Source organism: Corvus kubaryi, unplaced genomic scaffold (assembly GCF_017639235.1).
Source record: "Corvus kubaryi isolate FWS band 111438036 unplaced genomic scaffold, C.kubaryi_AGA036_p1.0 37301, whole genome shotgun sequence".
Taxonomy (NCBI): domain Eukaryota; kingdom Metazoa; phylum Chordata; class Aves; order Passeriformes; family Corvidae; genus Corvus; species Corvus kubaryi.
Window position 1 is genome coordinate 350,448 of NW_024581094.1, and position 14,626 is coordinate 365,073.

At 52.9% G+C, this 14,626-nt stretch overlaps 2 protein-coding genes across 2 annotated transcripts in view; one reads left to right on the forward strand and one right to left on the reverse strand.

Moving 5' to 3' along the window:
- The first annotated feature begins 26 nt into the window (after positions 1 to 26).
- VAT1 (vesicle amine transport 1) lies at positions 27 to 8,406 on the forward strand. Its single transcript, XM_042027812.1, has 6 exons — positions 27 to 366; positions 1,237 to 1,444; positions 1,764 to 1,934; positions 2,022 to 2,111; positions 3,036 to 3,277; positions 4,306 to 8,406. Exons 1-6 carry the CDS (start codon positions 40 to 42, stop codon positions 4,405 to 4,407), a joined length of 1,140 nt encoding a protein of 379 aa, XP_041883746.1. The 5' UTR covers positions 27 to 39; the 3' UTR covers positions 4,408 to 8,406.
- A 269-nt stretch (positions 8,407 to 8,675) lies between these two features.
- The window catches only part of LOC121664490, a 6,247-nt gene continuing 296 nt past the window's right edge, over positions 8,676 to 14,626 (reverse strand). Inside the window, exons 2-5 of the mRNA XM_042027811.1 lie at positions 14,218 to 14,321; positions 10,380 to 13,271; positions 9,837 to 10,045; positions 8,676 to 9,379 (exon numbers count right to left, since the gene is read on the reverse strand). Of these exons, the coding sequence (XP_041883745.1) occupies positions 9,310 to 9,379; positions 9,837 to 10,045; positions 10,380 to 13,271; positions 14,218 to 14,321 (3,275 nt within the window). The 3' untranslated portion in view covers positions 8,676 to 9,309. The remainder of the gene's footprint in view (positions 9,380 to 9,836; positions 10,046 to 10,379; positions 13,272 to 14,217; positions 14,322 to 14,626) is intronic.

Consider the following 14,626-nt stretch of genomic DNA (forward strand, 5'->3'; position numbering starts at 1 on the left):
GCCGTGCGCCCGCAGCCGCTCTCGCCGCTCCGCACCGCCATGTCCGCCGAGCCGGCCCCGGCCTCCGCCGCCCCCGAGCCGGCCCCCGGCCCCGAGCCGCCGACGGGCGGCGGGGAGGCGGCCGAGCACCGGGCCCTGGTGCTGACGGGGTTCGGCGGCTACGACAAGGTGAAGGTGCAGGCGCGGCGCGCCGCTGACCCGCGGCCCGGAGAGGTCTCGGTGAGCGTCCGCGCCTGCGGCCTCAATTTCGCCGACCTGATGGCACGGCAGGGCCTGTACGACCGGCTGCCGCCGCCGCCCGTCTGCCCCGGCATGGAGTGCGCCGGCACCGTCCGCGCCCTTGGCGACGGCGTCCGCGACCGACAGGTGAGGGCTACGGGGCCCCGAAGCGCCCCGCCGCCCCGCAGGTGCGGCCCCGCCCGACCCCGCCCCCGGCCGGGCCCGGTGCCCGCAGCCCCGGCCGCTCCACCCGCCGGAACGGGGCCGGGACTCCCCGTCGGGGCGGCCCCCGGCAGCGCTGAGCCCCCGCCAGGGCCCCGTCCGATCCCACCCGCGGAGGCTTCGGCGGCGACCGGGCGGCGGACAAAGGCCCTGGACAAAGGGGCAGGGCGGGCAGGAATCCTGCTGCTCCAGGGGGACGGAAGCGCAGCCACCCGACGGGCCGGGCTGAGGGGCCGGAGCCGCAGGGAGGAGCTGGGGACGGCCGTGTGCCTTAGATTCAGGAGGTTTTCCTAAGGTTGGGCATGCATTTTCCATGATGGATGCTACTAAACGTTTCCCAAAGGCTGCTGCCTCTCGGCAGGATGATCCTTACAAGGAGCAGCAGTAATAGCCTTCGGTGTTTAGACTTCTGCTCCCAGCTTGGGTAAGGAGGGCAGGACATGATCCTCATCCCTCTTGCGTTGTTGGGGATCCAACATGGGTCTAATGGTTGGTTTGGGCAACCATAGTTTGGGTTTGGGTACCACTACAAAGCCAGAGCATGGAGTGCCTGTGGTCTCTCTGGGGTTCCTGGCGTGTGCCCAGGTCTGTGGTGAGAGGTGCTGTGCTACAGTCTCCCGATGAGGATGGAGCAGGTGTGGTCTCCTGCCTGAGTCCTGGGTTGCTGCAGTCCCTGCAGACCTCTGCACAGAGAACAGTGTGCATGCACTAGCTCTGACTTACCGAGGGCAAGGGTGTGATGGCTTCTGCTAGGCTTGGGGGCTTATTTCCATTCACCTTGTCCTCTGATTTTAGGTTGGAGATAAGGTGATGGTCCTGGCTAGGTCAGGGCTCTGGCAAGAAGTTGTGAATGTGCCTGCCAGTCAGACTTTCCCAATGCCTGAGGGGATGAGCTTCGAAGAAGCAGCTGCTCTTCTTGTTAACTACATCACTGCCTACATGATTCTGTTTGACTTTGGAAACCTGAGACCCAACCAGAGTGTCCTCATCCACATGGCTGCAGGTAAACAGTTCTTGCTGAGACTCTTGGTTTCACCATGCATCTTCTGAGTAAGTGACATGGGTGAGGAAATGATCAGAGTGGGGCTGGACTGACAAAACGTCACCTAGCAGAGATGCAGGCTTCATGCTGCCCCATTTCCCAGTGGCTGGGCTTAGTCTCTCCCAGTGTGTCCCAGGTATCAACCTCACCAGGCAGAGTCACTATTCCCCAGGCTGCTGTGCTGTGTGATTGGTACAGGCAGGGATAATTTACCTATTCAGAGGTTTTTCTGACTGCTGGGGCTGTTTGCTTCTAAATCTTTCTCACTGCTGATTTCCAGGTGGTGTGGGAACTGCTGCCATCCAGCTGTGCAAGACTGTAGAAAATGTCACCATTTTTGGCACAGCATCTGCCTCCAAGCACGAGTCACTCAAGGAGAGTGGAGTTGCTCACCCCATTGACTACCGAACGATGGATTATGCAGAGGAGGTCCGGAAAATCTCTCCCAAAGGTATGATGAGGTGGAGGACTTCTGCAACTGTTTTGCATTTCTTTCGATTGCAGAGAAACTTCTAATTGCTCCCAATTCCCTCTCTAGGTGTTGACATTGTCCTGGACCCGCTGGGAGGATCTGATACGTCCAAAGCATTTAACCTGTTGAAGCCGATGGGCAAACTCATCACTTACGGTGAGTGTGAGCAAGGAGCCCAAACCCAGAGACTGTGTGGTGGTAGAATGGGATCCACACAGGAATGCTCCGTGTCTGGGTTCTTGGCTGTCAGGGACCATCACTATTCCTCACTGCACTGTGTTGTAGTTCTGTTATTTCATGAAGGTCTTCAGGATGCTTTGCCTTGGTGAGACACTGAGGGGAGTGAGATTTGTGTCTTGTCCCCAAAGCTGTGTTCACAGGCTCCAGGACTCTTCCCTCCCGTGGTGAAATTTCTCTTAGAGTAAAAGCTGGTGCCTGCAGGGGAAGCTGGAATGTCCTCGCAGAGGAATACTGGCATAGCTGCTTTTTCTAGGCTGAGTTAATGCACAGCTTTGCTTTTCTTTTAGAGGATGTGTGGGAGATGAGGTTTGAGGCTACTGAATACTTATCTCTCCATTCCCCAGCCCTGGAACACTGTGATTTTGTCCCATAGACAAAGCCCTCACACAACCCCCAGTGGGATTCCAGACACTTGCACCAGTGTGCTGCTTTGGTTGTCCCGGCCTTTGCAGAGTGTGATTCCCCTGAAGAAGCAGGGCTGTAGGAGAAGGGGAAAGCTGTCCTGCCAGCCTGGCTGGCTGTCACTTGTAACCCTTTCTTACCTCTGCCAGCCCTCCAGTCTAACTGCACTGCTGCTGCCTTAGGAGGGCCAGAGAGTAGTCGTTCTATATTTTTGCCATATGAGTGCTGATAATCCAAATTTTGCATAGCTGGAGGCTGAGGCAGGTGCCTGTTTCCATTGAAGGTCAGCTGGGCAGGTTCTGCTGTGATCCAGTTCTCAGCTCTGTCTCTCACTATGCTGAGTGGCTGTTCCCCTGTGCGTGGTCTGAGCTGTTCCATGGGATGCCCATTGCCTCCTGGGCTGTGTTCCAGCTTATCTGTGGCTTGCCTTCTTTTCAGGTGTAGCAAACCTGCTCACTGGGCAGAAGAAGAACCTCATGGCTATGGCTAAAACCTGGTGGAACCAGTTCAGCATCACTGCCTTGCAGCTGCTGCACCAGAACAAGGCTGTATGTGGCTACCATCTTGGATACATGGATGAGGAAGCTGAGCTTATCAGAAGTGTTGTAGCCAAGCTGGTTAACCTGTACAGTCAAGGCAAAATCAAGCCCAAAATAGACTCTGTATGGCCCTTTGACCAGGTGAGTCTGAGCTAACATACAGGCTGGCAGTGGTACAGAGTGAGCGCCTTGTTCCTGGGGGCTGAACTGTTGAAAATGTCTAATAACCATCTGTTCTCAGACATTCAGTGCCTTATTCCTTTTAAAATATTAAGGCTGAGTAAAGTGGCTGGGCTATTCTGCTCCAATGCATAGGGCTGGGCAATGCTAGACAGTGTCCCTGTGGAGCAGGGCAGGTGCTCAGCTGAGCTCCATGGGCAGCAGCAGCCAGGAAGGGGCTGGGTTATGCATCAGACTGGAGTATGCCCTCGGTAGTCTGTACCCTGTAATTAAGCAGACAGATGGGAAGGCTGTTGCTGCCCTTCCAAGAGTGCAAAAGAGCCCAGGCAGTGAAGCAGAATGAGGATGTTGGAAGGGAGCAGCAGGTTTTTCAGCAGCTCTGCTCTGCTCAGGGTTATGGGCGTGTGTCCATGCAGAGTCAGGCTCTTCCCTTGGAAATCCTGTGCTGGAGCAGGACTTGCTGCAGGGGAGCAGAGAACTTAGTGATGATCAGTCAGTGTTCATACCTGAGAACTAGTCTGATGCAAAGGCCTAAGGAAAACTTTGACTCCAGGCCTGGTCCAGGTGCTTAAAAACAATGATAATAATGATACAATTCTGTGCATGTATTGTTTTGTGCAGCTAGTAGAGGCTTTTTCCTCCTGGCAGGTGGCCAGGTTCCTGCAGTTCCCCTCCCTTTGGAGAGGAAGCTGTGGTGACACACACTGCACTTCCACGTTTGTGTGAGCAGAGCATCCTTGTGTGTGTCAAGGTTTGTCTGTGTGAATTCTTGAGGACAGTTTTCCTATTGTCTTTCTGGGGTAGTTGCCCAGGTCTGTCCAAAACACACCTATGCAGAGGCACCTGAATGCTTGGGACTTGGTTGAACTGCCAGGAAAGCTGCCTCCCAGCTATGCCTCAGACTGGTCTGGGGGGACTGAGGGGGCCAGGAAGGGCATGGACACACTCTGCAGTGGGTGGGGGTCTTACCACACTCCTTTTGCTTCCAGGTGGCAGAGGCTATGAGGCAGATGCAAGAAAAGAAGAATGTTGGAAAAGTCATTCTGGTTCCTGAAGCACCCAAGGAAGAATCTAAAAAAGCAGAGAACTAAGGAGAAGAGATGTATGCAGATTATGAATTCGTGGTTTAATTCCCTGATCTCTTTGGGACCTGGAAATGGACAGATCAGTATCTTCCATCTTTCACCAGTACAAGAACATCATGGTTATCATTCAGATGAGGTTTGCATGCTCTTGTTGTGACTGACCCTTTGCCAGATATGCCTCCTGCTCTCTCTTTTGAAGCCTGTTTATTTCATACTGTTTTCTAACCACTTGTTTCTCTACTGAATTTCCAGACTAACCTTATTTTTCTCTGGCAGTGAGGCTGAAGCTTCCAAGCAGTTGGTGACTAACAACTGCACAGCCTGTCACTGTAAAGTCATGGCGCAATGTACTGTAACAACTGCCAAGTATCTCTGCAGAAACTGAGCCCTGCTGAAGCGTTTGTGCTGTCAGCTTTGGGAAGCCTGTTCAGCAGAGCATTGGCCAAATGTAGGATGTTTCCTCCACAGCCAAAGGAAAACCACAGCTGGCCTAGTTTAATTCAAGCAGGGGTTTCTCTTCTGTTCACACTAACCGGGCTCTATTCCCTCTGCTTTTTGTAGGCCACTAACACAGTCAGACAGTAACAGCTCATGTTGTCTTTGCCTTGGCCATCCTGGCAATTTGGAGTCTATGGCATATCATACTTCATTTGCAGTCAGTTCTCTGTGCAGACAGTAAATAACCTGACAGGCTGGGCTGGGCTATGTCTGACTAGAGAAGAAAAGTTTCAATTAGGTAACCTGATCCTGTCCATTTTCTATTTCCAAATTGTATAGAGAGATCTGAGCAGTGTCTGGTTCTTAGAGACCATAAGGACTCAACTGTGTCTCAAACGACTGGAAAAATTGATGTTGGCTCTGTGCTTTATTATGTTGGGCTCCGAGTTGGTATTGTTAGGGCTTCACCCTCGTGTTTTTATTTCCAAGGGCTGCAGTATTGGGTTGGACTTCATTGAGATGGAAACAAACTAATCCCCTGTTAATGCTTTGTGCAGTGCCCTGTACACTGTTGCAGTTTGGGAAGTAAATTTCAAGAGCCAGTCCTCTGGCCTGTCTCTCCCTGGGGCACACTGGTTAGTAAAGCTGTTGCCACGGTAGCAGTTAGATGATAAACAGCCCAGCTGTGTGTCAAACCTCTTAACCTGCATATTCTGAGCAGTTTTCTATCGTGTTCTAGCTCACTTGCTGCAGTAGGGCTTGACTCTTCTTCCCCTGAATCTGTATCTTGGGGCTCCAGTGCTGAGGGTTTAGGAGCTGCCTGGAGTGCTTCTCCTATACCAGAACTTTGTTTCACTTCTACTTTTCTTTCCTTCTGTGCATTTGGAAACAGAGCTGTGTAGAGACCTAAGCCCAGCTCTGTGAGCACCTTGAGTCCTGGGTGATGCTGTCCTTCCCACTGGACCCTGCTTGCAGCCCTGGGCAGCTCTGGTGCTGTTGGTGCTTACTTATCACGGATTGTAGGTGTGGGCTTTTGGGTTTAATTTTGGATTTGAAATGGTAAACTCGAGGGCACCAAGAAGAGCTGCTCATCATGGAAGAACTCGGGCTCCAGAAGCAAAACCTTGAGACAAGAATCCTGCTTAACTAGCCCACAGGGAGGGCCCAGGGCCCAAGGAGGGCAGGTACCCACTGGGCACAGGGCTGGGCATACAGCCCCACCGCCACCCAAGAGAGCCCATGCCATGCAGGGCTGGGGTTCTCCCTCAGCCTGCTCCAGTGGGGCTCCCGTCTGTCAGTGCAGCTTGTGGTTCAGGTGCTTGGGCTCAGTCCAGAGATCTTTAGAAATGCATAGGCACAGCTTCCAGGGGTCTTGCCCTGGCTGACTTTAAATATTGCAACAACCCGGTTCCCTACAACCTCAGAGGAGTCCTGGAGCCCTCTCAGAGATCTTTGTCAGTTCATCTCTTGAACTTCATAAACATGGGCTGATGGAACTCACAAGCACAACTTTTTACCTTTCTGAATCCAAAATCTTGCTGCTTCTTTCAACCTGCCCTGTCATGCTAATTTAGATTAAATCCAACAGTGTCTAATGCTGCTTTACCAGGTGTGAAAACAGAAGGACTGTCTAAATTGCTGAAATGGAAAGCCTGGACCTGTTCCTCTGAGAAACTGGGCTTGACAGGGCAGCATGTTCAAAAGGCACGCAACCCTGCACATCTTCTGGTTCTGCACGAAAAGGGAAAAATATGGTGTGTTTCACAGTAACATCCTCTCCCCGCTTTATTCTGAGCCAAGCTCGTGCTCAGTGCCTTACATGGATGGCCTTGGGTCAGGCGGCGTGGCACGGCTCTCACAGCCCGGGAGCCTGGCAGCTTCCCATCAGACCCCTCTGACCTGCTGCCTCCTGTGCGCCACGGGAAACAGCATCTCGGTGCCTTCTGCTTACATGACTAGGAAGTCACTGGGGCCTTTTCCATTCTGGCCTTTCAAAGTATTGCCAAAACCCTGTTTTGACTCTTATTAGCTCTGTTTTGTGAACACTGGTGGTGTTGTTGGACTTTCCGTGAATTAGCTGTTCTCTCCCCGGGTGTTCCAGCCTTTCCAGGGCTGACCTGGTGGTTCTGTACTCCCCAGTCCATAAGACCTGTTGTAAAGCCCTTGTCTCCCCCAGGGCAGCTGTTTGGCTCCAGAGTGAGCCCTGAGTGAGGCTTTATCAGCTGCTCTGGCCTTGGCTCTCTGGAAACAATCCCAGCTCCTGGCTCTCTTGGGGTAGCTGCTCACATGTCTTCTAGCTAGGAATTCCTGAAGCCCTTATCAAGGCAGGAATGGCGAGCAGTTACTGCCTGTTCAGTTCAGCACTGGCTATTTTGTGTCTCTTGGTAGCAACAGTGTTTTCTACAGGAAGACCAAGATTAACTGTAACCTTGCAATCCTCCGCCCCTTCTCAATGCTCTGCTCTAGGTGGGTGTGGTTGGTTGTGTTTTGGTTTTTTACTTCTTTTTTAAGGGCCAGTATAGAACCTGTGTAAAACAATTTCAAGTGTCTTAATCAAGTTAACCAGCCGGTTTGTATACTAAGGACCAAAGCAAAAAAACCAAAACGAAACCCTAGGATAAAAATCATTCCATTCAATGTTGCTTGTTTAGGACAAAGTTGTGCTACTGAGGAACTGGGAGATTCCTGTACTTAATCATGTGTGCCATTCCAGAAGTGCAATTTAATGTTTATTTTACTGATTGTCTGACTCAAAGGTTGTGCCATGAGGAGTCCAAGTGAAAGTGTAAGGAGTTGATGAGCGGGAGGGGGTGTCCACAGCCCTGCCTGCTCCGGGGGGGCTCAGTGCGAGTGCCTCTCCTGTCATTGCTGTAGTGGCCTCCCAGCCTGGTGCTGCTGGTCTGGGACAAAGTGCAACTCCTTTGCTATCACCAGGCAGCTGGTTGCCACATTTTTGACTCTTCAGTTTCTCTGAAGCTCACTTGTGTTGCAAGCTGACTGCAGGAGGGGAAGGGAACAGAGGTGGCCCCTGCCAAGTGCTCTGGGAAGGAGTTCAGCTCTATGTTTTGTTTTGGACACCTGTATTAAACTAGAATTGACTGGCCAGGGAGAAGTAAGAAGCACTGTGTGAGTCAGGCTTCAACTGATGCAGGATCCTGGCCCGCTGACAGCTGCTATCATAGGTGTTAAACCACTCTGGTTGCCTGAAGTCTCTGGTGTGCTGAGCCCTCGTGATGGCAAAGTGTTATTGGCAAGTAGTACATGAGCATGATGTGAAACGTGTTAGACTCTGAGTGAGCCTCTTACAGCATATGGTCTGGTCTGTACTGTCTGAATTGTGTTGATTTGCAGATATGTGATATGAGTGATGGTCATCCTACAGACAGATAGCAAATCTTCTGTTTAAAAAATATATTTCGCTTTGTGTGTGTAACCAAGTTGGACAGAAAACAACTGTGCCACTGCTGTTTACATGACTACAATGTGTACTGCTCCTCTGTCAACTGTTACCATATGCCTTATGTGTTTCAAATGTTAATTAAATGCATAACAAAACCTTCCACAGTACACTGCTCAGGTTTTTGTTGTCATGACCCCTCTGCCCACAGCTCAGGGCAGGTTTGATTGACAAAGTGTAACACTCCCAGCATGAGGAGATGCCTCTGCTCTCAGGGACAACTATTAATTGTTGGCTTGAGTGTTGTTCCTGACATTCTTCCATGGTGATTTTTGTTTGCAAAGTCCTTAGCTGGGCTCTGTGCCTCAGTAGCCAGGTGGGACTGAAGTGGGTGCCTGGGCTGAAGTTAAGACAAGGCATGAACAGCCAGTACCAAACATGAGAATAAATCCCATTTATTTGTCAGCATAGAGACTGTCCCTGGGAGGCAGCTGCTGTGGGTGCTGAAAGCTGTTAATGTTCTCCTCAAGAGAGCACCAGGTCACCTGCTGGCTTCAGAGCAGGTGCTGGGGAGGGGCTGGAGCATGGGGCTGTCTGCAGAGGCCTGAACTGTCAGTGTGAAGAGCTGACACTAGCGACAGCTCATCTCCAGCCTGGGCTCTGGCAGCAGCTGAGCTGGAACCTACCTGTAGTGGCAGGAGGCGGAAGAGACTTCCAGAAGCTGGGGCTGGACTAGATGCAGACTCCTGCCCGGGTTTGGGTCATGCTACTGAAAGCCACACGGGGCTCAGCCTGCAGTCAGCTGAATGAAATAAGTTCTGCAGTTGGCTGCCAGGACACACATCCAAGAGGAGCTGGAGTTTCTGGGAAGCACTGATCCATGCTGAGGCCTTCATGGGGCAGGGACGGAGGTGCTGCTGTTTGCTAACGCGCAGATTTCTGGCTACATCTGGGGAACGCAGGAGCTCCTTTGACAAACACCTGCTTCTTCCTGAGCTGTCTCTTGTTAAGCTGCAGTTTTCTCAGCAGGAAAGGAAGGCAAAGGGAAGCCACAGGCCGTGGCTGTGGGAGAATCACGCAAGGCCCAGTTTATTCAGAACTGCGCCAACCTCCCGGAGATACTGGGCATCCGGGTAGCCATTCCTGTGGGGCAGAGAGGGAAGCACTGTAAACCCTGCTGATGTGCCAAAAACACAGTGGGAAGCAGCCCTTTATTTTTGCCCCAACCTTTCAGCAGGGGCTGAGAGTGGAAGTCCTGCTCCTGGGGCTGTCCTGCTGCCTGCAGGCCCATGTCATGGGAAAGGCTGGAAGTGAACACGGCCCAGAATTCTTGTCCATAGGGAACTTATGGGTTTCCACACCATTTATGGCTGTGGGATGGGCAAAGGCTTTTGCTCCAGCTGGAGGGTGCCAGGGCTGGTCTGCCACGCCATAGCTGCCCTGCAAACTGAAGCAAAGGGAGGCAGCAACTCTGCCACTGTGGGAGGGTAGAAGAGCCATCCCTGACAGGATTTGTTGAGCTGGACCCCATGGTTCTCCTCCTCCAGTTGCTAAAAAACCCACAACCATACCCAGAAGCTTAGGATGAGCTGGGCCATACCTGGCTTTGCCTCCATCCCAGGAGGTTTTGTGGGGGATAAAGCCCCATGTTACTTTTTCTTCTCCACTGCAGGACTTGATCTGGAATGTCAGCCCGCGTTCAAATGCTTTCTTCAGCAGCTTTGCTGTCTTCAGCCCTTCCTTGTTGTCAGGCAGGAAGGCACAAAAATTCCCCCCTTTGTAAGGCTGTCCTGGGTGAGGGTCCCCAACCTTAGAACAGGAATAAGACATTTTAAACAATGGCTGGAGTGCTGTGCCTCCGAGGGGATTTCTAAGGTTTTGTCTAGCTTGAAACCTACACTGATGACTATGGGCCCCATGGGCTGATAGTCAATGTCAACTAAAACCAGAGATCACACGTTCTTGAGAAGCAGCAAACTGCTCCAAAACCTGGTGTGGGGCTTTTTGCCTTTCATAGGTCAGTAGCTCTGCTGCTTTGCATGTGGGGCAGGGAGCTGTGGCTGTTCTTTCCCCCCAACCACCCTGACAGACCCCCACCGTGTGGGCTGCAGTGGGATGGGGAATCCCTGCGCTGGGTACCTACCCCCTGCACGCCATCAGGGATGCTGTAAGCAAGCTGAAGTGTTGGGTCTCGATAGTATCCAGGCAGGCTCTGAGACACGGAGGAGATCTTCAATGTCCCCAAGATCTTGCAGCTTGGGGCAGTGGAGGACGATCTGCAGCAAGCTGGCTGCGTACTGTCTGCTGCAAAACATGTCCTGCACAAGGCGTGACCGCAGGCGCCCTGGCAGGTCACACCTGAGCCCTGGCAAGCATCACACTGGCCCAGAGGGATTGTGCTGCTTTCCTGTCCAAGGCTGGGGTCTCTTCTCTGCTGTGATGGGAGGTCAGGCTCCTCCTGCTCATTGCTCCTGCCCTTTGGGAGCGGGGCCATTCCCTGATCCCTGGCCTCTGCTGCAGGTTCCTCTTGGGCCACAGCTGGTGGTGGCTCAGTAGCCGTGGCCCTGGATAGCCAGGTGGGCAGAGACTGAGGAGCTCCGTCAGCTGCAGGGACTGGACAGTGCTGCTGTCCCATTGCTTCATTGTGGCCTCCTCTGCTCTTGTCTCTTGCAAACTGGAATCTGTCTGGCAAGACTTGTTTTAGCCGGGTGGCGTCAGGCTCCCCCAGAGACAGTTTTGTCTTCCGCTGTTCCTGGGACTCCCTCAGGCCAGGAGGACTTGGCTTATCCCCTGCACCAACGCTCAGAAGGCTGCTTCCTCCTCTCCCAGCCCCAGAATCAATACGGACCCTGGCTTCCTCCTTCTCCCAAGCCTGCTGGAACCTCCAAGGACTGGAGGACCTTTTTTCCTCAGCCTCTGGCACCCAGGAAGCCCTGAGCATATCTGTAGAGTCTACTTTATTGCTGATGTTCAGGTGCTGTAGGGAATTTGGGCTGCCAGGAAGGGCTGCATCCAACACTGGGTCCTGGCTTCTGCCTGGCTGGATGACACTTGATTTCCCTGTACTTTCTAGTCCAGGAGACATAGATGAAGACTTCACAGCACAGAGCCTCCTGGAAGAAAACATGTGGAATGCCTCAGCCACTCCTGGCACCATCTCCTTGGGGCAGACAAGATATAGCTTGTACTTGTCTTTGCTGAGTCCAACCTGGAAGGATTTTCCTCGCAAGAGGCTGCACAGTTCACTCAGGGCACTGTCATCTGGACCATCTACAGCGAGCTCTGAGTAGCTCAGACTCTGGCACACCAAGTCAGGGCACTTCTGCACAAGATCTTCCACCTTCCATTTAGCCTGGAGCAGCCTTCTCCTGTCTGTTGCCTGCAGCGTCAGCACTGTGCAGTCCCCAGCGTGGCGCTCTGAGATGTGCACCCCTCCAGCCCTGCACAGCTCATCAGTAGTGGCATGGCAGACATCTTTCAGGTAAAACCACTGCAGAGAGTCCAGGTTCATTTCCTCACTCACCCTGCTGCTGCTGTCTCCGGAGTCGTTGCTTTCCTTTGACCTTGGCAGGGAGAAGCTGTTGGACCGTCGCAGCAGAGGCCTGGATGCAGAGGATTTGGAGTCTAAAGCAGAAGAGGTCCATGTCACATCACAGGTGCTGGAGATGCCAGCCAGGGAGTGGTGCTTAACGGGACCTGAGCCTTTAGACTCCTCAGGCTGCTGAAAAGTCCTGTTTTCTTTGCTCACAAAGGGCAACAGCACCTTTTGTCCTGTAAGTCTGGCACCTCCTTCCATATGGTCCCTTTCTGTGGGGTCATTCTTCTGAGGCTCTGCTGCTGACCCCAGAACCTTATCTGTCACAGGGGTGGGAGGCCGATACTGCTGGGTCAGTGCTCTTGGGTCACTCAGACCAGAGGCATCTATCTCTGATGAATGTTTCCCAGACAGCTGCACGTGTCCCACTGGTGGAGAGTCCTGATCCAGCGAGAGGTTCTGGCCAGCCTGAGACCTGTCAGCTTTCAGGGCACTGAAGTTGGCAGCTAGCTTGAACTCACCTTTCAGCTCTGGCCTGCCTGGGCTAAGTCTTGTGGCTGAAGTATCCACAGGCACTTTGGCCAGGTGTAGTGCAGCCTCTGTGGTGCCAGAGGTTGCAAGGTGTGAGGGTTGGGAGCTGCTCAGCGTGTCAACCATGTGCGCAGCACCTCTCCTGGTGACACAATCCTGAAGGTGCTGCTTGGCCTGGGACACATCAACAAGGTTTCCAACAAGATAAAGCTGCTTCACATCCTCATGGCAGAGCAAGTGGGGATACAGCTGCTGCAGTTCTTGTGTCAGAGTGCTGAGTGCCTGGCTGTCCATTCCCAGCCCTTCCTTAGCAATCCTCTCCTTGCGCAGGCTCACCTCCAGCTGCTGGTAGAGCTGCTGCAGGGCCAGGTGGGCCTGTTGCAAGGCCTCCACGTTCCCAGACAGACCTCCAGATGGCTGAAGATACAATACAGCAATGCCATCACCACTAACATCCACCACATCCACGTGATATTGGTGCAGCACACCTTGGTACTCAGCAGCACAGAACCTCTGCATGTACAAGTAAATGTCCAAGTCCATTGCTAGGGAAAAGTCCTCCAGCTTCCTCAAAAATTCCCCAGCTTCCTCACCCACTGGGCTCTGAGTTGATGGGACTTCAGCTGCCATTTCACGCACCTGGTCCCAGTTTGGCAGCTTTGCTGTCTCTTGTGCTGACCCAGGGGAGTCAGGCACTTGCTGGTGGTCATGCATTCCCATCTCTTTGGCCCCACGGCTGGAAGCTGGCAGGAGGATCTCGCCAATGGCTTGGTTCCTGAGGTTCAGGCTGCCTAGCAGGTCTCTGCTGAAGGTCTGCAGCTCAGTGAACGGTCCCTGGACTATGCAGTGCATATTCTTTGAGTCAAAGTTGAACTGTACATTGCTGTAGCCTTTCTGCAAGTCCCTCAGGAGGATTTTGCCAGTGGGAAGCTTGCCATAGTCAATTGTCATGCACACACATAGGAAGATCTGCAAGTAGATAGCAAAGGAGTGAGAGAGCAAGGACCAAAACCAACCCCTTCTAAAGGTACAGGAGAAGGCAATTGCACCTGGCCCCTGCATTACTATGACAGAAGAGATGACACAGTCTTCCAGCTCTCTCCCTCAGCATCCTACTTTTGAGAGAGATGGACCGTGACACAGACAGGACCAAAAGACCCAGGCTAAGCAAGTCCTTGACCTCGTGCACTTGTCAAAAGCTGTCTGCAGACAAGGAGCCAGAGGGGGAAATTGCACATTTCTACACACACGGAGTTCTTCAAAAAGCCCAAACCCAATAAATCCACTATTGTTTCTGCATCTGAAATGCAGTTGCCCTCTTGCCTTTGCAGAGCTTCAGCTCCAGATCTTCAAGCACTTTTGGCACCATAGACTTGCAAAAAGCTTTGGGTATGCAAAAAACAAGGGTATGGGAATTAGCCTGGCCTTGCCTCTCGTTTTTATGTCCGAGCCCCAAAAAGCTCAGACATAAAAACAAGACATGGCTACTGCCATAGTCTCTTGAGACTGGAGGAAAAGGCAAGAACTCCCCAGTGCTCCCTAGACACCAGCATGTCTGTATCCTAAGCTTTCCTGAGAAGGAGAGAGGAACAATACACTGTACATCCAGCTGATGACATGGCAGAGGCATTAACACAATTCCCCATGTGGCACCAGATGGACTGGAGAAAAGTGCCTGTTCTCTCCAGCCTGACTATCCTTCATTTGACAGGCACAAACGCCAGATGACTGAGCCCACAAGGCTGCCAGGCTGTCCCTGTGCTATTAGCACAGAAAAAAGTCTTCATTTGAATATGAATGAAAATGGATTTAAGTGTAATTAAGATTAAAGGAGAGAGTGAGGTCTCCCTTCCCAAGCTGTCTGCCAGGCACAGAGTGAGTGGGAGCAGCTGGGGCTGCCATGGCCCCTCAGTACCTCATCGGGGCTCAGCTCTGCAGCGTGCGGGGTCACCTCCAGTGGGTACAGTGTCCTTCCGACTGCCAGCACGTGGTTTTTCACCTTCAGGATCCTCTGGGCCACTGGTGGGAAAAGCCACCCGGACCTTCGTCAGCCCAGCCAAGGGGCAGCAGTGGCGGTGGGGCCGGGAACAGTGGGATGGGGACAGCAGGACAGGGGATGGTGGGAGAGGGGATGCGAGGGTTGGAGATGGTGGGACAGGGGGTGGCGGGACAGGTAATAGTGGGGCTGGGGATGGTGGAACAGGGGACAGCCTGACAGGAAAGGGCGGGGTTGGGACAGGGGATGGCGGGACAGGGAAGAGTGGGGCTGGGGATGGCGGGACAGGGAAGAGTGGGGCTGGGGATGGTGGGACAGGGAAGAGTGG

What these genes read in the sequence shown, in the direction of transcription:
- VAT1 (XM_042027812.1), top strand. Translation starts at nt 40, where the DNA reads ATGTCCGCCGAGCCGGCCCCGGCCTCCGCCGCCCCCGAGCCGGCCCCC. An exon ending in GGGCAAACTCATCACTTACG is followed by an intron (nt 2,112 to 3,035) that starts GTGAGTGTGAGC and finishes CCTTCTTTTCAG; the next exon opens with GTGTAGCAAACCTGCTCACT. An exon ending in CTGTATGGCCCTTTGACCAG is followed by an intron (nt 3,278 to 4,305) that starts GTGAGTCTGAGC and finishes TTTTGCTTCCAG; the next exon opens with GTGGCAGAGGCTATGAGGCA.